Here is a 23476-nt window from a genome sequence, read left to right on the forward strand (position 1 = left end):
ACCTTTAGTACCTGGATGAATGACTGATTTTTGTTGTTGAAGTTTATTTAAGGAGATTTAAGTAGAGCTTAGTGTGTTTATAGTACATGAATATTTTATAGGGATAAATATAAAGATTATAGTGATTGCGTGATTGCAACATAGCTGTCATGCTTGAGGTTTTTGGTTGTGTGTTAATACTAGGACCCAGTTCCCTTTGTTTGTGTTTGCTGTAAGAATAGACCAGCAGACGATGTCACAATTAAGTTATTCCCCTGGCAGAGCAAGTAGGAAATGTATAGCTATTATGGTCATAAATTTCAGAGGTGGATGAAGAAAGGGCAGATGACAGTAATGCATCCTGTTGAGCTGAACACTGTCTGCAGAAACTCAGGTCATGTCCTTGAGAACCTCCTCACAGTTCAGCAAAGGACACATGGCAACATCCCTAGCACTTGGGAGGCATAAATATAATCTGGTGATCATGGTAGTTGGGGTGGCCCAACTGGCCAGTGGCCCAGTACTCAGGATCAAAAGTACCTGTGTGGGGTTGGGGATTTGGCTCAGTGGTAGAGCGCTTACCTAGGAAGCACAAGGTCCTGGGTTGGGTCCCCAGCCCCAGAAAAAAAAAAAAAAAAAAAAAAGTACCTGTGTACCAGCGAGTCTATGTACACATTCTTGAAATGATCTAGGTCAAGAGTGGGACAACCATAACTTACATCTTGTGATCATGAAATCTTTTTTTTTTAAAGATTTATTCATTTTATTATATATAAGTACACTGTAGCTGTCTTCAGATACACCAGAAGAGGGCATCAGATCTCCTTACAGATGGTTGTCAGCCACCATGTGGTTGCTGGGAATTGAACTCAGGACCTCTGGAAGAGTAGTCGGGTGCTCTTAACCGCTGAGCCATCTCTCCAGCCCGAAATCTTATGCTCATTTTTTGGGTTTTTTAGCACCACCTTTTACACTTAGTTAAAATGATGGGCACCGAAAATGTTAACAGCTCCCAAAAGCGGAGGTGGCCTGCCAGTCATGTTTCCTATGTACAGGTTGCCAGGTTCCAAAGATAACCTACAGGGTTGGGGATTTAGCTCAGTGGTAGAGCGCTTGCCTGGAAGGCGCAAGGCCCTGGTTAGGTCCCCAGCTCAAAAAAAAAAAAAAAAAAAAAAAAAAAAAAAAAAAAAAAAACAAAGATAACCTACATTTCTTTTTTTTTTGTTGTTGTTTTGTTTTGTCTTTTTTTTTTTGAGCTGAGGACTGAACAGGGCCTTTGCGCCTAGGCAGGCCTACCACTGAGCTAAATCCCAACCTCTTTTGATTTTTAAAAGATTTATTTATTTTATGTCTTCGAGTACACTGTAGCTGTCTTCAGTGGCATCGGATCCCATTACAGATGGTTGTGAGCCACCATGTGGTTGCTGGGAATTGAACTCAGGACCTCTTGAAGAGCAGTCAGTGCTCTCAACCACTACCCAGTTTTTGTTTTGTTTTGTTTTGTTTGTTTGTTTGAGATGGTTTTCGCTGTGTATCCCTTGCCATTCTGGAACTAGCTCTGTGGACCAGGCTGGCCTTGAACTCCTGAGGGTTGAGATGAAAGATGTGTGCCACCACAGCCTGGTTGGTAACCTAATCTTTGAATGTTTTAGGAATGGAGTTTTCTGGGGTTGTCTTAGAGGCAGGAGCAGATGTCAGCACCGTGAAAAAGGTAAATTGGTTAAAACCCCAGAATGTGTGTGTAGCTGGGAGAGATGTGCTAATCTCCTTTATACCCAGAAAGTCTAGCTTCTCCTGGCTTTTGCCATGTGACCAAATCAGAAGAGAAAGAGTGAATTCTGAGTGAGGAGATGGGGGGGTCTTGGAAGTTTCTGATCTCATTAAACTCTTTATGATGGATATAAGATAATACTTGGTCTTCAGTTACTGAAAAGATAAAGGACTATTAAGTTTGAATCTCAAGTGAAAGTAAGTAGTCACAGGACTTCTGATTCCTACTATCTTTTCCTTCCTTGGCTTGCTTGTTGTGAAAAATGTGCTTATGTTGGCTTGGTAGCTTGTTGGCAGTACTGAGAGAATTGCTGATTTGGTTATAAACTCCAAGTGAGTTCTGATTAGATATTAAGGCCAAGCTGCGTCTTATGGGTCAGAGATGTGTGTTCGGGATGCAAGGCCATGCATGCATTTGAACATACATTCTCTTCCCTCCAGGGAGATCGTGTTATTGGAGTGAGTAACTTCCATGCGATGGCCGAACAGTGCATCACTGACCAGAAGGTATCTCCGACTCTCGGCACTGATGGACACACAGACATTTCTTTTTCTCCTCTGTTCTCTCTAGTTTCCTCATCTCTCTTCCTCACACCGTCCTCTCCTCCTTTTGCATTTGTTACATTTCACCGTGTTTCTTGACTAAGCAGGTTTTTATTTTTCCTTCCAATGCTAAACTTCTTGACAGCCTTTGCACGAGAGTTTTGTTTGTGTAGAGTGGTTTTCTTTTTCTTCGTTGGCCATCCATTTGGACCATGTTTAGTGAGTTATGGCTGAAGACCTGGTTTAGCACACTGGATATCATGGACTTATTTTCCTATAAAGCTTGTAGAAATGGTCTGTGCTGGGTTGAGCAGGATGTGAATGGTGCCCCCTAGTGGGGCATGTTATATGGATCCCATCCGACTTTCCTGGGATAAGTTTTACATAACACACAATTCACCTGTGACAGCATGGTAACCCAGAGTCTATTCTCCATCAATTAACTCCTCTTTGAGCAGATGCCAGCCTCATGGGTTTGAAGTCTGACACACCCAGGTCCTAAACCCTACCTTGGCTCTCTTGGTCCTGACTTGTATTCTTTAATAGGGTGATGATAGATGTTTGCTTCCCATTGCAAACCACTCACTCAATCAAATCATCAGGTTTGCTGGGCAGCCTGTGTAACTAGCTACACGTGTTTACCGCCAATTGCTGTTATTTCTTTGTACAGACCCTGTGGCGGATTCCAGAAAACGTCTCTTTGCAAGATGCTGCAGTCCTACCAGTATCTTATGGCACAGCTATTTTGGCTGTAGATCATCGGGCCCGTATCCAGCCTGGGTAAGGACTACATAGGAGCAGAGGATTAGGTGGCATTTTTTTTCTGATATTAGAAATGTCTGACAGGACCTTGCCTGAAGCCCAGCACCATGGTGAACTTGGTATTCCTAGCATTTGGAAAGAGAGGCAGGAGGGTCAGGAACCCAAGGCCATCCTTGGCAAATAATGAGTTAGATGTCAATACGAGCTACAGGAGCCAAAAGCAAACCACAAACAAGAGCATGCCCCCTCCCCTCCCCCTCTCCCTCTCCCCATTCCCCTTCCCCTCCCCTCCCTCTTCCTTTCTCCTTCCCCTCCCCTCTCCCTCTTCCTTTCCCTCCCTCCCCCTCTCCCCTCCCCTCCCCTCCATCTCTCTCTCTCTCTCTCTCTCTGTTCTTTTTCTCTTGCCTTGCCCTGTGCAAGTTCCTTTAAATTGAGGAATGGCAAAAGAAAGGTACCTTTGGATACTGGAGACTGAGTATATATAGGCCATCCTTTTTGCCTCTGAATGGTAGAACTTGGAATATGAATTTGGAAAAGCAGTTCTCTTGAATCTGACCACTTTGGGGATCATTCATAGGAATAGTTCGTGTTTACAGACTTGGTTTATTTTTATTTTATTTTATTTTATTTTATTTTATTTTATTTTATTTTTTGAGACAGGGTCTGGCTCTGTAGCCCAGGCTGACCTGAGACACCACATACAGCCCAGGTTAACTTCAAACTCAAGAGCTTCATTCTTAACCTTGTGAATGCTGAGATTATAGGCATGTACCATCCTTCCTAGGTGGAGGTTGGTTTATTTAAACTGAAGCCCCATGGGCTTACCAGAGACTTACCGTATGTGTTTCTGTGAGGCTTGCTTGGTTGTACCAAATAGGATTGTTTGTTTGTACCTTTTATTTGAGACGGTGTTTCTCTGTCTAACCCTGGCTGTATATTGAACTCACAGAGATCTGCTTGTCTCTACTTCCTAAATGCTGGGATTAAAGGCGTGTGTTAGCACCTCCTGACTATGGATGTTTTAAACTTAAAAGTTCTGAGATCTTCCCTGTACTTGGGAAACTGGCTCTCGATCTCTTCAGAGAGCTGGCTTTCAGAGTTCTTCCCCACTGGTAGGGTTATTTGAATAGTGGCTATTCCAGGATTACTACCTTCTTAAATCAGGCAGTGTTGAGTATGAGAGTGGCTATGGGTGAAATTTCTGAAGCATGCATTGGTATGCTTGCCCAGATGAACTGTTGCTACTGCCTTGAAAGAGAGGCTATCTAGACAGCTTAAGAGTCCTTTCTTCTTAGGAAGGCTCCAGAACTGGACTAGATTAGCCCTGATCTGGAAGTCATATGCATGTCCCGCCCCTCAAGCCTGGAGAACGGATTTACATGAAGGTTTAAATGAAAGGGTCTCTTGTGTTCTTGCTGTCAGACGCACTAGTCTGTGTCCCTGGAATCTTAACCCTGGGTGAGCTTTGAAGGTTTCTGCAGTAACATTTATCTTCCCTTGGCACAGAGAGACTGTTTTAGTGACAGCAGCTGCCGGAGCCACAGGCCTCGCAGTGATAGACGTGGCGACAAACGTATTCCGTGCCAAGGTATTTGACTGTAGACTCTCCGTTAAAAACTAACTCCAGTGTTTAGGCATAAAATATATGGATTCACTCATCGTGTATCATGGGAAGGGCATTGGGGGCATACAACACTTAGAATGTCGTCTTGCAGCCTGCCTGCTTTCCTGCTAAACAGAGACCTTACAGGGGGTGGCTTGGCTCTTCAGGTACTGGAATCTGGCAAGGGCTGCCTCCTCACCTTGGCCTCTGCACATGGTCTTTTCTCTACCTCCATGCTCTGATTTAGATTTAAACTCATGTCCCCGTTTCAGGTCTCTCTGTCCTCAGGCTAGGTCAGTCTCCTCTACCTACATTTTACATGTGATCTCATAACACCCTATGCTTCTCCGTCTCAGTGCCTCACTGTGCGATTGCTCCTTATTTGGGCCACCACTGTGGGTCAATGTCTCCCCCTCTTGTTCCTCACAAAGGCAAGGGGAATGTCTACATGGCTCATGACTAGTGCCAGGGGCTGCCATGGTACCTGGAACATAGTATATACTATTCAGATACTTTCTGAATCAATGATGAGTGATGAATAAATGAATGGAAGGTGAGCCAAGTCTTTGCAGGTCAAAGGGGTGGGGGGCATCTCTGGGACTGCAGGGGTCAGAGAAAAACTCTGAGGAAGAGCATCCTATGAGTCAGAGGACGACCTTAAAGGTACAGGAGGGAGGTTCACATCCCAGCTCTGCTTCCAGCTTAGAGCATCCATTGCCTTATTTGTAAAATGTGGCTTCTGTAGAGCTGCTGGGAATATTGAGATTCTATGTGCGATGTGCCTATCAGAGGTATGGCGTGTCAGTACGTGTCTTTAACAAGTCCCGCTATTGTTAGACACTGAGTGGGAAGAAGCGAAGTTAACTTTCGGAGTTGCCGTTTATTGAGACTGAGCGCACAGGCGGACAAGGAGAGCTGTTTTGGCCACATTGAGTGCAGAGTTCCTGTGGTGCATTAGGCTGGGACGGAGAGACAGCACCTAGAAGTAGAAGTTGTTGATTGTCCTTTCTTCTCTCACCTCAGTCTCCTTGGCGAAGGAGACGTGAGGTTTGAGAACGACTTCGGGGACTACCAGGTTTCTTGTGGAATATTAACACATTTCATGTGATCAGGAAGGGTTTTTTTTTTAGCTCTCAGGGAGAGAGATCACAGTTAGTCTTCACGTCTAGTTAGCATTTTTGAAAGGAGATAAAAATCATACTATTTATTTAGTTCTCAGAGATTAAATAGAAAAATTTGCTTCAATTCGGATGTTAAGATTCATCTGAGCTAAAACTTCTTTTGAAGCAAAAAGTCTTTTAAGTATAAGTCAACAAAAAATAAAAATTAAAAATGTCTCCATGCCCCCTACACGGCAAAGGTCATTTGGTCACACCTGCGCGGCATGGTGTTGCCCGCTGCTTCCGGAGTACTTTCGAAGCAATTATCTTAACTTTACCCTCACTCTGCCCCTGGGAGATGAGTCCTCTAAGTGTTTATTGCCTGGACTTCACAGATCAAGAAAGTGAAGCATCAGGAGAGAAAGTAATTCATGCAGGTCTTGCTGGGATCTGGTGACATTGGGTCAGGTAGTTGGTCCTCGTCTGTTGTTTGCTCGCCATGGCCCTCTGTGGGAATAGCCTCCAGTATGCTATGCTGTGCTAAGCAGTGCACTAGCGAGCATTTGAAAGTAGCTTTCAGTTCCAAGTTGTTATGGGTGAGTTGAAATCTTTTATGGGCACTGATGTTCTTCAGGATCGGAATACATTTTTTTAAAAAAAAACATTCCAAAGAGTTTATTTAATAACCAATTAACAGAGAAGCAAGTATGTCTAACTCAAGGAGAATTTAGCCATCACTTGTACAGAGCCATGCTGAAATGAGTTTACAGATTGTTGAAAATGGTCAGAAGGATGGGGTAATAGTAACGAGGCTGGGCCTTACTCCATTGTCTAGGCCACCTCCAGACTCTTGGATCCCCCACTTCAGCCTTGTAGACAGATGGATTTATAGGCCTATACCACTGTGACTGGCTCGGCACTGCATTCTTATGGGTCAGACTCTTTTTTTTTTCTTTAGTATATATGAGTACATTGTAGCTGTCTTCGGATATACCAGAATCTCTTATAGATGGTTGTGAGCCACCATGTGGTTGCTGGGAATTGAACTCAGGACCTCTGGAAGAGCAGTCAGTGCTCTTAATCTCTGAGCCATCTCTCCAGCCCTGGGTCAGACTCTTGTGCAGTGCAGGTGGAATATCCCTAATCCAAACATCTCTACTTTGCAGTACTTAAATTTCAAATTCTTTTGAGTGCTGTGAGGATAGATAGTTCCACACCTGTGCTTGTGAGACAGGTTGTAGTAAAAACGCAGGCATGGCTTAGCAGGCATAACTTAGTGGTAGAGCAGTTAATTGGTTGGCACGTGCAAGGCCCTGGGTTCAGTTCTCAGCACCGTAAAAAGCAAACAAACAACAAACAAACAAAATGGAAAAGAAAGAAAATTAAGCTTCTGTATCTCCAGGCTGGTATGTAATACACTCCTGTTACCTTAAGCATGAGAAGGCTGGGGAAGAACAGGAAGCTAGGGGCCAGCCTGCACTGCATAGCAATATCCTGTCCCAAAGAAGCCATGCAAGGGACCCTCCTCAAAACAACAAGAAAAGGCCCTCAACTAACAGTCAAACCAAAATCGCCTTCGGCTACGTGAGTGCAGGTTTGTGGTGGACGTTCTCACTGACAAGGAGACTCTAGATGATGCTTCAGTGCTGGCAGCTTTGGAACTTTCTAGATCCTGAACTTGCCACACGTCTGTGTCATATGCCTTTGGCCTGAGGCATGGTTTTCCCCCAAGGAAGACAGAGGAGAAAAGTCAGACACGTGCTTTGGAGTAAGGCGATACTGCTGGCTTTGAGAGCTGTTCTGCCACTACTTGGGGGACCCTGGCTCTGTTGCTTCGTCTCCCTGAGTCTGTACCTCTGCACTAATGGAGTGGCAGTTACTCTGCCTTCCCTGTGATGTTCCTCTGACACTTAAATCGGATGAGTGATTGCATATGTCTGACAAGAGCTGCAACTTGTCTGACAAGAGCTGCAACTTATCTGACTCCACCCTCACCTCCCAGGAAGTTCGTATTCAGTGTTCCACATGTTCCATTTCACTTTAGAAGGACTTTTTTTTTTTTGACGGATGAGGTAGCCGAGACCCAGGGCCACTGTCTGGCTATGCAGAGGTTAAGTGTATGGAGTCTGGGTTAAGGGAGCCTCGACTGCGTGGTCTCCCTTGTACAATTTACTTAACTTTAGTTGCCACAGTGGGATGCAACGGGTGAGTAGAAGAGCCGGGCTTTGACCCCGGGTCTATCTGACTTCAGGAATTTCCCCCTAGCCTATGCCCACTCTCTGGGGAACCTTTCCTGATCTTTAAGATCTAGACCAGGATCTCTCTGGTTCCTGCTTGTGGCCACACTCATCTTGCTTTCTTGACTCCAAGTGTGATGTCCAGCTTGTGTCCTTACTGTGTGGCTCATGGTGGGGTGCTCATTACATGGTAGAAAACTTCCATTGCTTTCCAACTGTGCGCTTCAGAACTTAGGGTACACGGAGGGCGTGTTGGGATCAAGGCCAATGCTTGAGCAGGAAGAGCTCCTGGAGAGACGCTTTCACTGGAGTCTAGTTTGGTGGGATGTGCCCCTCCTACCACATGATTTGGTTCATTGGGAACCTTGTCTTCACTCAGGTCATAGCTGCAGCTGGGAGCGATGAGAAATGCAAGCTGGCGATGCAGAGGGGAGCACAGTCCAGCGTGAACTACAGCCAGGGCAGCCTGAAGGATGCGGTGAAGAAGCTGGTGGGCAGCAGTGGGGTGAATGTAGCCATTGACATGGTGGGAGGAGAAGTCTTCCTGGAGTCTCTCCGCAGGTGCGTGTGCTGCTCTGTCCAGAACGGGTAGAGCTGGGGCTCCACAGAACCTTCCTACAGCTCTGACTCCCAGCTTGGTTTCTCTCTGTCTTTGCAGCTCACGTCTCCTGTAGGCATCAGCGTCAACGAGAATAGCTGAGTGGGTGGGTGACAAGGAACAGAAGCAGAGAAAATCAGGAAATGCTTAAATATAGTAAAAACAAAATATCCAACTGGAAAATATTCAAAAAATGACTCCAGACTCTCTAGTTGGCAACACTGGAGACTTTAGAAATCATCCATGTGTTAAATCTAGCTCTCTGGCCCTCCACTAGGCTGCATTAAATATATGGGGGTGTGGGGTCCCGGGGAGATCATTGTTCAGATGCTAGAATGGCTGGGGTGGTAGTTCCTCATTCCCCAGCTGATTATGCACCAAGGTACAAGCTCATTTGATGGCGCTGGTCCTGCAGTAGCTGTGTGCTTCCTTGGTTTGTCTGATTAACTCTGTGTCGCTGGAGACTTGGTGGGACTGTTCTACCTTACCAGTCTCTGTATTTCCCCCAGGGTTTCTGGTGTGCTCTGCAAGCCTCATTCCCACCTGCTCTTTCCCCCTCCCCCTTTCCTCTCCTCCTGGGTTTCTTAAAACAGGGTATTTGCTATGCTGTTTTGAAGCTCACTCTGTAGCTAAGGCTGGCCTTGAACTCCTGATCCCGCTGCCTCTGAGTGCTGAGTTTGTAAGCACACATGAGTCACTACACCTGGCCTGCTTTCATTTTTTCGCATCTGCACATTGTAATTTATCTCAATTTGAAGAAGAAAAACCAGAGCAGCAAGAGCTGCCTACCCACAGAAGGAATCCAGTCAGCACCGGGTAGAATCCAGAAGGGATCCCTGATCGGGGAGGAGGAGTGTGGTATCACTCAGGACGCTGGTCCTACGCTCAGAGAAGACACAGAGGAGGAAGCGGAGAACGAGTGGACCTACTCTCGATCCTCCCATCTTGCCTTCTGGTTTTGTAAACAGCTTCTCATTTCCTTTCTGAAGAAGAAAAACAAAACCCCCAAACCCTGAGAGGAACAACTATGCACACCTCTTCTGTCAAAGCCCCACGCAAAGGTGTTGTTTATGACTCACGTGTGTCGTGCTCTCTGGAACTTTTCACAATGGGCTGCAGAAACCTCCGGAGGTTTTGTAGATTATTCAGAATTCTCAAAAGAAATCCCATGCCTTAAGGAGTCCTAAAGTGTCCTTGTTTCCATCATCTGCCTTATTTTTGCTGCCTAAGTTCCAAATCTTCAAGCTGACTTGTCTTGACATACAGCCCATGGAGTGACATTGGTTGATACCCAATATCCTTCCACATTTGAAGAGTCAGCCTCGACTCTAAAGCACCCTGTCCCAAAGGACACTTCTGTGACAATGGGTGACAGGATTTATTTCCTTGCAGAGGCTGAATACCATTCCGTGTGTGTGTGTGTGTGTGTGTGTGTGTGTGTGTGTGTGTGAGAGAGAGAGAGAGAGAGAGAGAGAGAGAGTGTGTTATCCTTTCATCTGGTGAGGACTCTGGGCTTGTTTTTAGCTTTTGGCTATTTGGAAGTGATGCTGTCATGGACAGAGATGTGCATAGAGAGCTCACAGTGTGTTTTCTGTTCTCTCAAATATACTAGGAATATTTTTTAATGAATATATTTTTATATTTTTGAGGAAAATTCATACTGTTCTCCATAATAGTAAGCCCCCCACTTTGAAATATATCCTACCTACAAAGCATGAGGATCTTAATTTCTCCACATATTTACTAATAAGTGTTTTCTTTCTTTTTTACTATAGTAGCCATCTTGATGGATATAAACACCTATTGCGCTCTCTCTCTCTCTCTCTCCCCTTCTCTCTCTCTCTCTCTCTCTCTCTCTCTCTCTCTCTCTCTCTCTCTCTCTCTCTCTCTCTCTCCTTCTCTCTCTCTCTCTCCTCTCTCTCTCTCTCTCTCTCTCTCTCTCTCTCTCTCTCTAGGATGTATGTGTATGCATGTGTACACACTGGGGGCTGTGTACTTGCCTGTGTTGCTTGTGTGGAGGCCAGAGGTTGAGATTGGGTCTCTTCCTCTGTTGCTCTCCACCTGATTCTTTTGGGCACAGGGTCTCTCACTGAACCCAGAATTCACCACGTCACCACCTCAGCCTGGCTGCCTAGGGGCCCTGTTATCAGTGCTGGGACTATGGGTGCACACCGCCGCGCTTGGCCTTTTGTATGAGTGCTGGGGATGGGAATGCAGGTTCTTAGGCTTGCACTTTACAGGCTGAGCCGTCTTCCCAGCCCTGTCTGTTGCTTCCCATAACCTTTCTGTTTCCTCCTGGTCCTCAGCCTGGCGTGGGAGGGCAGGATTGTAGTGTTGGGATTCGCCGGAGGAAACATCGCATCCGTGCCCAGCAACCTGCTGCTCCTGAAGAACATCTCTGCCATGGGCCTGTACTGGGGTCGCTACCAACACCAGGACTTTGCAGTGTTTTCCAAGAGCATGTCCACAGCCCTGCAGTACTGCCAGCAAGGGCTCATCCACCCACACACTGGTGCTGTCTTCAAGCTGGAGAAGGTGAGACAACACTTAAGGAATGTGTCGAATCTGGCAGCCTTATCTCTGAGACCCGTAAACCCTCCTTTTTTTTTTTTTTTATAAAGATTTATTTATTTATTTTGTATATGAGTACACTGTAGCTGTCTTCAGACGCACCAGAAGAGGGCATCGGATCTCTTTACAGATGGTTGTGAGCCACCATGTGGTTGCTGGGAATTGAACTCAGGACCTCTGGAAGAGCAGTCAGTGCTCTTAACCACTGAGCCATCTCTCCAGCCCCGTAAACCCTCCTTTTATGGACTGAAAAGGTCAACATGCTATCCCGAGTGCTGGGACGTCCATGCTAAGTGGAGTGTCACAGGCTTCCGTGTGTCCCAACTCCTGCCATTCTCCTGGCTTTCAGTAAGGATGCAGGATTAAGCTGAATTTGAGGGCTCTGTCAATCACTGGTGACTCAGATGGAGAGAAGTTACAGTGCTTTAGAAAATAATTTACAAGTGTTGACTTGAACCTTGAACTTTGCAACACAGAGTCCCAAGAAGGGAGCTCTTGACCTGACCTTTGGTTTTTCAAATATAGATGTCTCAAAGTATAGCCTGATGAGCGCGGCTCAGTACTGTGACCAGAACATGAATTGTGCTGGGCCTTAGAAGACACGAATCCATCCGTTAGTCACCGTAGTTAATTCTGGTGGTTATTCACTCCCTGTTTTCATCCCCCACAGTCTCATAACTGTGGCTCAAGCTTCCTCTCCAGCAGGACTGCATACATTCATATGCAGCTCGGCTGTGAGTGCCTCTGTGAGGCGTTTCCTGTGATGCCGGCCTTTCTCTTTTTCTAAGGACTTTCCCCCTTAATTTGTTTTAATGTAAAAAAAAAATGCCATGTCCTGTTCACACGTGGATTAGCAGAGGCTAGGCCCTCCGTGCCCCACTTCATGAATCACCAACCTCCCACCTGTGTGTGAAGCAGCGCGTGCCCTTTATCTCTCTGGTGCGTGCATCAAGAAAGCAGCAGACTGGGCTGGAGAGATGGCTCAGTGGTTAAGAGCATCGACTGCTCTTCCAGAGGTCCTGAGTTCAAATCCCAGCAACTACATGGTGGCTCACAACCATCTGTAATGAGAACTGATGCCCTCTTCTGGTGTGTCTGATGACAGCTACAGTGCACTCATATAAATAAAATAAATAAATCTTAAAAAAAAAGAAAAGAAAGAAAGCAGCAGACTGTTGATAGAGGGCTGGCTGTCTTCAGTAATAGCCCTTCCTCGGTAGGATGTGGAAGTTCAGTTTCTACCAAGGAGACCGTCATTGTATGAGGCTCTCAGACGATGCTTCAGGAGCTGTGGTAGGGATGTGGGTGGGTGGTGGAGACCACAGCAGCTCACCTCTGGGACCACGTTTCTTCAGAAGTCTGAGTAGCTGCTTGCTTTCACTTTTTTTATTCATTCTTCTCTTTTAAGAAAAGGTTTTGTGGCTTAAAGAGTTGAAAACCACCAGTTTGGTAGCTTCCCAGTCCCTTTCTGGCTTTGGCTTTCTGACACCCAGAGGGAGAGTGTGATCGGGGAGACAGGTGATAGTTGAAGGTCTCTTCCCTCCAGTAATGTGATTTCGGTGTTGCTGAGGCATGGAAAAAAGAATCACTTTAGTTGTCCACATGCTGCTCTTTCCTTGAAAACACGAATTAGCTCTAATTACTGTCTGTCAGCTTCCGTTTGCCTTCTGCCTCCCAGGAAGCCTTCACAAGGATTGCCCGGATCTGCCCCCTCTGCTGCTGTGGGTGCTCTTGAGTGGCCTTCCAAGCCAGGCTCACCAACACCAAGCCCATCTACATGCTTGCTGTCTCTTCGGTGTCTGTGTCTGCGACCGGGCAGACAGTTTAGAGAGATACCAGAGGCTAAGCACTTTGTATATATTAATTGATTTAATCTTCCAAGAAGCTCTTTTGTGCTCTACCCATTGTTTAATCAGTTTTTACTGGCGAAGAACTTGGGCTTAGAAGCCAAGAAAGCTGCCTAAGTGATGTGTTGTGTCAGAGCTGATAAGCAGAGATAGCCGGTGGGACCGGAATCCCTCTGCTTATGACCGTGTCAGACTCTCTCGAAATGAACTAAGAAGAGGCTTTGTACATACTGTATTTTTTTTAAAGAAAATTATTATTTTTTTAAGACAGGGTCTCACTATGTAGCTCTCTCTGGCTTGCCTGGAACTCCCATGTATACCAGGCTGTCTTCGAATTCAGAGCCATCTGCCATTCCTGCCTCAAAAGTGCCGAGATCAAAGGTGTGCGCCACCACAGCCAGAGCATGCTGTATTCTATAATATGACAATTATCTATCAGAAATATCTGCAAGGACTGCGAGAACTATCTTGTAATCAAAATGACCAGGACTCTTTCATTTACTTAAGCAATGACAATTTATACATTTTGTTTGCCTAAAACCACAAGAGTAAGTAAATAGATAATTGGTCTTACTGAACTTTATTTTTGATTTAAACAGCATTTGTCAAAACCTGTTGGGATTAAAAAATAACCACCGAACTTATAAAATCTATACAGTGTCAGAATGCTTGGTGCTTTTACAGTGTTGACCTGATAGCTCATATTAATATGCCAATAACCTTTGCACTGTCGGTCGTTCAGTAGGCTGAACCCTTATACCTTTCCCCTTTACTATAATTACTTGCTCAATGCCATCCTTCCCGCAGCGCACAGCCTCCACGTAGGGCTGTGTGCTATTGTGACGTCTGTAGCTAGAGACTCCAGCTGCTGTCATCCACTCATGTCTATGTTGACTGACTTATTGAGGCCAGAGCCCCAGAGTCCAGATGTTGGCTGTGAGGAAATTAGACATCTTCTGCTCTGTCGTCCTCATTTACAGTGGGGCAGTAATATACTTTATGTGCTCTGCTGGTTGTGAAAATTAAATAAAATAATACCTACGGGGGAAAAAACAGTAAATTTACTAACTTCCAAATGCCCAAGAGAGCACTGTTATAAAATACAGAACGGAGCTTTTCCTGTCCCTATGAAGGATCTCAGAGAGCAGGATTAGAACCACAGTCTTCAGATTTTACATTTAAGCTGGAACTTAACTATTTACTGTAGGTTGACATCCGTGCCGTGCTGGGTGGATTACATATATGTTGGCCTATGATCCGTTCAGAGAATAGCACTGCTGAGGTGTGCAGTCTGTTGTCTTTATGAAACTGGAGTACATATATCCTGACCTGAAATATATCTAACAGATCTGAGAGTGTTCCTAGGTAAAGGTCAAGTGAGGCCACCAGGTGAGTAGAATGAATGAGTAGACATTGTTTGCTTCAGGGTTCCTCTGTACAGGTGGAATATTCTTAAAAACAGACTTCAGACTTGGTAGTGATTATTTCATTGATCCAGACGCAGTTTGTGGAGAGTCTCAGATCTGCTGTCCCCACCTCCAGTATACCCTCACACCCACCCTAGCCCCTGGCCACTTGACTGCTCATCACACTTCTCTGGGATGTCTCCGGGGGGGGGGAGGGGGTCTGCAGTCATATAGCCTTGATGGCTATTCCCAGGATTCCTCTCCTTAGAGCACTGACAGTCCCTCGTTCCCTGGAGTGAGGTGGTTCTCAGAGCCAAGGCCTCCATGTACTTATTATAGCTGCTGCAGCTATGGAGCAGACCCTTGAGCTAATGGACTCAGAGAAGCCTCTGTTTTCCCAGGAACAGCGTGAGGCCTGGTACCGCAGTGAGGAATGGAGATTGTAGGGCAAGCTTTGAGGAATGGAAGACGAGGTAGATTGCTTTATTTTCTTCCCACTGATTGTTTTGCATGACTTCTTTGTCGAGGTCCCACATGAGCAGTGCTCTGTATCTCTCTGGAGTCGAGGATTTGTAACACAGCCCCATGCCATTTCCATCTTCCTTGGTCAGTCTCACTTTCCCCTTGACCTTGAAGCCCTGGAATTGCAATCCTTAGTGCAGTATTAGTGTGTGTGTGTGTGTGTGTGTGTGTGTGTGTGTGTGTGTGTGTGTGTTTCAAGCTCTGATCATTTGTTACCCTTACAGACTTATTTTTGACTGGACTCAGACTTATAAGTAGAAGCTCTCAGTGAAGACGGCCTACGTCTCTTGGCAATCTGTCCCTGGCATTTTTCTTTGGCGTTTTTCATCCTCTTGGCTAAAAGTTTAGCACATTTTTCAGCCTCCTCCTCATTCTTCTTAGTGTGTTGTTTCCTCAGGGCACTTGTGCTGCAGGACACGTGGAGTGACAAGATGCTGAATCTTGGGGGATTGAGTCCTGGGCTCCTTACCGTCTTTGTTTAAGGGCTTTCTGACAACATGTTGGTGGACGCCATCTATTGTAGAGGGACTGAAAAGCTTTGGAATGCTGCTGGCTCTTTTGGGCCTCCACCCTTGAGGCACAGCAGTGTCTGTCAGTCCAGGAATATCCACCCCCCCTTTAAAAATAATAACCAAGTTGAGAACACTCAGCTTGGCATCCACAGTGCACTCCTGAGCAGTCTTGTGCTTCCTTTCTCTAGTTATCCTGATCTATAACGAGAATGTCCTTACTCGACAGCAGGTGCACACTGCCATGGGTCAGGACACCCTGCTTTAATGGGAGAACCATGTTTGTCGTTCCCACCACTGATTTGGACACATACCCAACTGTTTCTTTCGCCCTTCACCCAGAGCATCAGCAGCTACTTCTGTGGCCGTGCCTCTGGTGGAGAGAATGAAGTTTATGTTCGCCATCCATTTCAATGGGTTTCTGTGACTAGTGACTGGGGAAGAGACTTTCAGCTTCATCTCGACGTGGTTAACTGCCTGGATAGCGTCACGCAAAAGAGAGCATTTTATTTTTTTAAGTAATGTCTTCTTTATTTAGTCTTTGAGAATTTCATAAATATATATTAGATCCTATTTATCTCCCTTTCCCCCAACTCCTCCCAGATCTTCCCCCACCTTTCCACCTACCCAACTTCATATTCACTCTTATCCTCTGCTCCCTACCCCTTTAACACCCATTGAGTCCAGTTCGTGTTAGCTGACTACTCCTGGGAGTGGGGCTGGCCTTGTAGTATACACCAGGTATCTATCACTCAGTAGAAGAAAACGGACTTTCCTTCTCCCAGCAGCAATACAGTGCAAATAACTTCTCAGCTAGGGGAGGGACTTAAAGCCCACAGTCCCTCCTCCATTCTGAAATTGTGTCTGGCTTCAGCCTGTGCAGGTCTTGTGCACACTGTCCCCATTTCTGTGAGTTCATCAGTGCATCTGTTCTGTTGTGTCTCCTTGATGTTATTCCCTTTATTCCCTCTGCCTCTTACAGTCTCTTTTTTTTTTCTTCCATCTTTATTAAATTGGGTATTTCTTATTTACATTTCAAATGTTATTCCCTTTCCTGGTTTCCAGGCCAACATCCCCTAACCCCTCTTACAGTCTTTCTGCCCCCTCTTCTCCAAGGATCTCCGAATCTCAGAAGGATGGCATGATTGAGAGAAGTGTCTTAACAAGGCTTCATTTCTAAGGAATTAGGCTCGGTTGCTGTGTCACCCAGTCTGACTTTGAGCTCTTCAGTTGAAGAGACCCTCCTGCCACAGTCTCCCTAGCAGCTGGGATTATAGGTGAATGTTACCATATCCAGATAATTCTCTGAGTCTCATGAACAAATACAGTCATGTAGCCACCCATAAAATCAAGATACAGTTTGTTTCATGTGCCCCCTTGTAATCCACCCTCCATAGCCCCTAGCAATCACTCATCTGTTTTCTCTCCCTACAATTTGGGCTTTTCTAGAATATCATATCAATGAGCCACGTAGTCCATGACCTTTTGCTGTTGGATTATTTTTTGTTTATTCATATATTTTACTTTTAAATTTATGTTTTATGTGTGCAGATATTTTAACTGTGTCTTAGTTTGGGTTTTATTGGATTTTGTTGCTGTGACCAAGGCAACTTTTATCCATAAAACATTTAATTGGGGTTGGCTTACAGTTTCAGGGGTTCAGTCCACTATCACCATGGCAGGAAGCATGACAATGTTTGGGCAGACATGGTGGTAGAGGAGTCAAGAATTCTACATCTTAATTCAAAGGCAACAGAAGGAGACTGTGTTCTGCAGGCAGCCAGGGGGGGACTATCTTCCATGCTGGGTGGAGCTTGAGCATAGGAGGAGGCCTTAAATCCCAACCCCATAGTTCCCATTTCCTCCATTAAGGCTACATATCCTAACAGTGCCACCCCTCATGGGCTAAGCATTCAAACACATGTGTCTATGGGAGGCCAAATCTATCCAAACTACCACAAAGTACATGTATGTCTGTGCATCACATGTATGCTTTGTGCCCTCAGAGAACAGAGGGCATCAGATCCCCTGTGACTAGAGTCATCACAGTTGGTTTTAGGGTACCATGTGGGTTCTAGATGTTGAACCCAGGACCTCTGGAAGAGCAGCCAGTGCCCTTAATTGCCCAGCCCTCTCTCCAGGCCCCATAATTTCTTTAACTTTGTATAATTCTTTGGAAGTTCATCCAGACTAAATGCATCAGCAGTTCAGTCCCTTTTGTCATGGACTGATATTTCTTTCTCTTTTTAAGTGGAAACTTTATTATAAAGAAGCCAAGTGATGTTTCGTTGGATGGATATATCACAGCCTGTTTATTCAGTTGTCAATCAATGGACACGGGATTGTTTTCAGGTTTGACTAATATTCATGTACATGTAGAAATATGACTTTATTTATTTTAGGGTAGAATTTTCTAGGATATATGCTAAGTCTACCTTTAATGTTAAAACATTTACATAGATACTTAATTGGCTTTGCTATTTCTCCTCATCTCCACTGGTATCCAAATAATGCTGTTAAGCAAGAATGACATAGGGACAGGATTTGATTTCAGTTGCTTCTAAAGAAACTTATGCCTAATTCTAAAAGGAGCAGCTGTGTGATGCCTTTAAGAAAAGAACAGGCTTGAGGACCCCAGAATCTCTTTCTCTTTGTTTCTGTTATTCAGAAGCAATTCTGCTTCAGCCTCCATCTCCCAGGATTTTTGAAGACAAAGCCACCTTACACCATTCCTATTAAGGCCACATGGCCTGTAGGTTTCCTGAGATCAGGGCATTCTGGACTAGAAAATAGTGCTTGGGTAGATATGTGGGCTGGAAGTTGAGATGTCTGTTCTAACATTTTGGGATTTTGCTTCTACCTATTTCCTAATACTATGTTGGACTTTTAAACCAACCATTTTCCAGAGTGTCTGGGCCATTTTGTGTTCTCTACCAATAATGCCCAAGGGTTGGAGTTGTTTTGTATTTGCTGACACTTAACATTAGTATCAGTTGTTTAATTTTAGAGACTTTCATAGTAAATGTATAAGGTTACCTGTTTGTGAGCATAACTTATATTCCCCTAATGATCAGTGACCTTGAGTATCTTTTCATGAGTTTATATGAGGTCTGCATCTCTTTTTTTGGTGAAACGTGATGATTAACCTTTTTTTTTTTTTTTTTTTGATACCATGGGACTTGAACCTGGGACTTCTCACATGCTAGGAAATTCACCCCTTCCACTGGCTGTATCTCTATCATTGAAAGACTTTTTAAAAGAAGAGTCAGGGGTTGGGGATTTAGCTCAGTGGTAGAGCGCTTGCCTAGCTAAGCACAAAGGCCCTGGGTTTGTCCCCAACTCAAAAAAAAAAAAGAAAAAAAAAAAAAAAAAAAAAAAAGAAGAGTCAGATAATTTTGTATCAGAGTAAGGACATGATGAATATAATTTAGCAGTGTCATTAGCCAAACTCTTCGCCTTTTAACGGAAAGTCCCACTCAGTCTCGGGAACATTCATCCACTTATTCATGAGTTTGTTTTATTCATCGTTTGCTGAGAACATTCCGTATGACAGTCTATAAAAATGTCGGACTTGGTCCTGCCCTTGAGTTTATTTTTCAGTTGGAAAGACCTCAGGAGAGTGCTGGGAGGGAAGAGTGGAGTGCTAATGGGAGGCATGAATCAGCATGATATATTTGGGGGAACTGTAAGTACTCTGATTATTCCTACTTGATGAGCTAATTAAAAATTCCAAAAGCAGAACCTTCACCTTAAAACAAAAGCATTATCTTTCCCTTCCTCAAATTCCAGGTTGCGTGTCTCTCCAGACATTTAATTACCGCTTCATCCCCCTCAAGGCAGAGAACCAATGTTCTGGGTACTCTTTGCATCTCGGTATGCCCTGACTCTGGTAGTTGTACTTGTTTGTAGCCGCCTGTAGGCAGTGTCCCTGGACCCCTGCAGCGGACCTCCAAGGGAGGGTTTGCAACTTTGCCACACTGACAACTTCATTGCCTTCACTTCCCTTTCGGTCCCAGACTCCAGGGCTTCTCTGGTTCCCAGCTCTGGATGGGAACCTAGAAGCAATTGCTATCATAACAGAAGTGGCAACCGGGCATGGAAAGCCATGGCACCTCTGAAAAACAGATGAATGAGATTAAACTTTCCACATAGTTTTTATCTCTTTAGCAAGCCAGGTAAATATGGGATTCATTTCTACAAAAGGTTTATTTATATGCAAAATGGTTAAAAACAAGACTTAGCATTTGAAGCCACAGCTTTCTTGTATGTTAACATTCATTTGCAGGGAGTCTTTCTTTCCCTAGGATGCTGAGTGATGAAATGCCACGACCTCAAACAATGCTTATTTTTCTCATCTGCTTTCTACTGTGAGGCTCTGACAAATCGTGGGGAATGAGCAGCTCTACCTGACAGGGAGAGAGCCATGCAGCCGTGAGTCACCTGGAGATAGCCATGGGGAACGAGTGTCCCAACATCTGTCTTCCACTTCCTCCGCCTCCTCCCAGGGAGCCTGTCTGCACAGGGGAAAGGTCTCCTAAGGCGCAAAGCCCCACAGTGCAGATGTTTTTGAAAGCAGAGATTACACTCGGCCCAGAGAGTGACATGATTGATTGATTTCTCTGCTTATTTTTAGTTATTTATTTTGTGTGTGCGTTTTTGGGGAGAATCTCAAATGGGAAGGGTTGTTTAACCAGCAGACTCTTCTCAAAGCACATACTCATTGTTGGACTGTGCAAGGCTCATCTTCTGCTGTTATATCCGTATACCTATAGATGTTTACCTTCTCTGGTCCCGTGTGCTTCCCCCCCCCCCACTGCCCATCCTCACTCTTCCCCTCCTCCCAAGCACTTCTCTGCAGCAGGCCTGATGTATTTCTGTGGGTTTGTGTTTCCTTATAAAGCACATGGCCGCACTTGTGCATTATCTTTAACATACGCAACTGCTGCTGTGCTCTTGATCTGCTTCTTACTTTCGGAGGCCATGCTGTCTTAAGACCTCCATTTTGCCACCATTGCTTCTCTGTGTCCTCCATTGTCTCCCAGAACTTGGCAGTGGTACGCATGTGGTGCACACCCACCATGGTTTGTAGACACATTCACGATAAACCTTCAGGGTGATGTCATGACATCATAGTAGGTGTGATAATAGGCAGCTTCATAGGTCTAAACTTAAGGACTTGTGCAATTATTTTGTGGGGACTGTTTTCCTAGGAGCAGGACTGCTGGGTTACGTTCCACATGTTTACTCATCCTGATGGCTGGTCACTCTTTAGAATGACCCTGTGAGTTTTTTGTCCCTCCCAGAAATGCGTGACAGTTCTTGTCTACTTGTCATTTTATTGCTATGCAGCAATGTCTATATTTCTGATATTCACCCAAATAACAAGGCATAAAGAGGCATCTTATGATTTTAATGTGTATTTCTTAACTTTAATGCATTTAGGCATATTTCTGTATGTTTGCTGTCTGACTGGGATAGGGATATAACATAGTGGCCCTACTTGTCCTCAACTCTGTGTCCCCTCACCCAGGAGAAACACTTCACAAACTTCAGACCCACACGATCTATATTTAGAGGGTGTTCAGGTTTCTAGTTCTTTCTGTTATGGCTCCTGTCTCCTTTCCAATGTGTGTGATTCTTTGTGTGATCTGTGCTTCTGGAATTTGATGTGTTAGTCATCTAGTGTATCAGTCACCTTTATGTTGCTGTGATAAAGACCACAACCAAAAGTGATTGATGGAAGAATGAATTTATTTAGCTTCTGGCTCCAGATGGAGAGAGTCTGTGATGGCAGGGAGTCTTAGCAGCACATGACCGGAACAGGAAGCTAAGAGGTTGCATATCCAATAGCCAACACAGAGCAGAGAGAGGGAACCAGAGTCATGGTGAGGTTACAAACCCTCTGAGCCCTTTCCCAGTGACGCACTTCCCTCAGCAAGGTACCACCTCAAAAGGTTTAATAATTTCCCCAAGTATTGCCACCAGTTGGGGACCAAGCATCTCCATACTTGTCAGTATTTCTCATGCAGATGGCCACCTGGCAATCCTGTTAGCATTCAGGTTGGCACTTATAAACACAGGAGCCAGTCTCATGATTGCAGAAGGGTGTGATCCCTGAAGTAGTCTTTGAGCAGATAAGTTTCAAGAAAACTCCTGGTCTGTCATACTTTGCTACCTCTGTCTACATTTAGTCTACTCTAACATATTTTGTTTCATGGTTGCGATTGGAAGACTTGTTTTAGAAGTCCTTCCTTATCAGGGTCAAAATGATTTTCTCGCTTATTAATTTTATAGGTTCGAGTTGTTGAGGTAGGATAGTTTCATCCTGTGGGTTGTGAACGATTACCCTACTCTCACTGCTATGAGTCTCAGATATCCTGCATATGAGATATTTACATTATGACTCATAACAGTAGCAAAATTCTAGTTATGAAGTAGCAACAAGGGGTCACCAGAGCATAGCGGAACTGTAGTAAAGGGTCACAGTGGTAGGAAGGTTGGGAACCACTGAGATAGAGCTGGTGTTACCCAGGCTGGCCTTGGACAACTGTGCTCAAGCTATCTTCCTGTCTCAACCCCCAGAATCACTGGGACAGTAGGCATAGCACGCAGGGTCCAGCACATTTAGAGTGCTATGCCTCACTTAAGGACTAACTGTATCTGAAGTTACTTATGTGTGTATCTCAGCTAACTGTTTCCTTTTTTTCTTATTTATTTATTCTGCCTTCATACAGTCCATCCCGACTGCAGATTTCCCTCCCTTTACTCCTCCCAGACCCCACCCCCCTCTTCACTTTCCCTCTCTCCCAGATCCATTCTTCTGTTTTCCTTCAGAACAAAGCAGGCCTCCCAGGGATATCAACTGAACATGGCACAATAAGTCACAATGAGACCAGGCACAAACCCTCATATCAGGGCTGGACGAAGCAAGCCAGTAGGAGGAAAGGGGCCTCAAGAGCAGGCAAAAGAGTCAGAGACACCCCTACTCTCGCTGCTATGAATCTCACAAAAGTCCCCAGGCTAAACAACCACAGAATGTATGCAGAGGACTTAGCACAGACCAATGCAGGCTCTGTGATTGCTGCTTCAGTCTCTGTGAGCCCCTAGGAGCCCTGGTTAGTTGATTCTATGGGCTATGCCATCCTAATGTTCTCAATTCCTCCGGCTCCTTCAATTCTTCTTCCACAGGGTTTCCCAAATTACAAGAGGAGGTACCTGATGGAGACCTCCATTTCTCTCTCTCTCTCTCTCTCTCTCTCTCTCTCTCTCTCTCTCTCTCTCTCTCTCTCTCTCTTTCTCTCCCTCTCTCCCCTCTCTCCCTCTCTCCCTCTCCCTAATGTTTGCCTGTGCGTCTCTGCATCTGCTCCTAGAGGAAGCCTCCGATGACAACTGGGCTAGGCACCAATCTATAAGTATCCAACTAACTAATTTTTACCTTCCTATTTGTAGCAAGCAAGCTTTCTCAGCCTTCAGTCTTTTTCTATGATTCACAATGCTATTTTCATCAAGTTTCAGGACACACAGATCTGCTCTCTGTCTTCTCTTGGTTCAAATATAATACTCGTTTGTATATTAGTATCCTATAGCCCTTATGTGTGAGCACTGAGGTATGTTTTAATGTATAGAAATGTGTCTTATACCTTTGTTCTTGCTTTTCATATTTGTTAAGTTGTCCTATCTGTAAGTAGAACTATATAGCCAGATCTTTTATGTCTTTTAGGAGAGCTTAAAGTATTTTCTGTAAGATCTTATGGGGTATTTTTTCCAGTTTTCCACAAATGTCACTATTCTTGATTTTTGATAACATAGTTTACTTCTGCTACATTTGCTCGTTGATATTTCTGCTATAGAGACAGAAATATCAGTGGTGGCTTTTATTTCATTGGTTTGATGGTCTTCCTATTTTTGTTGCTTTGATTCATTTTCCTACGTAGATTATTTTTTTCTTCTTCTTCTTCTTTTTTCTTTTTTTCGGAGCTGGGGACTGAACCCAGGGCCTTGTGCTTGCTAGGCAAGCGCTCTACCACTG

The 23476-nt window shown here is 44.8% G+C and overlaps 1 protein-coding gene and 1 pseudogene across 2 annotated transcripts in view; one reads left to right on the top strand and one right to left on the bottom strand.

Annotated features, from left to right (window-relative positions):
* Window positions 1–23476, top strand: part of LOC116911377 (quinone oxidoreductase-like protein 2) — a 40549-nt gene that overhangs the window by 10943 nt on the left and 6130 nt on the right. Inside the window, exons 4-9 of one of the 2 annotated variants that reach the window (XM_032915318.1) lie at window positions 1632–1690; window positions 2191–2256; window positions 2963–3072; window positions 4561–4642; window positions 8374–8555; window positions 10899–11127. In XM_032915318.1, the coding sequence (XP_032771209.1) occupies window positions 1632–1690; window positions 2191–2256; window positions 2963–3072; window positions 4561–4642; window positions 8374–8555; window positions 10899–11127 (728 nt within the window). The remainder of the gene's footprint in view (window positions 1–1631; window positions 1691–2190; window positions 2257–2962; window positions 3073–4560; window positions 4643–8373; window positions 8556–10898; window positions 11128–23476) is intronic. The other variant, XM_032915319.1, reaches the window with a different exon arrangement.
* LOC116911378 lies at window positions 15165–19437 on the bottom strand (annotated as a pseudogene).

Source organism: Rattus rattus, chromosome 10 (assembly GCF_011064425.1).
Source record: "Rattus rattus isolate New Zealand chromosome 10, Rrattus_CSIRO_v1, whole genome shotgun sequence".
Classification (NCBI taxonomy): domain Eukaryota; kingdom Metazoa; phylum Chordata; class Mammalia; order Rodentia; family Muridae; genus Rattus; species Rattus rattus.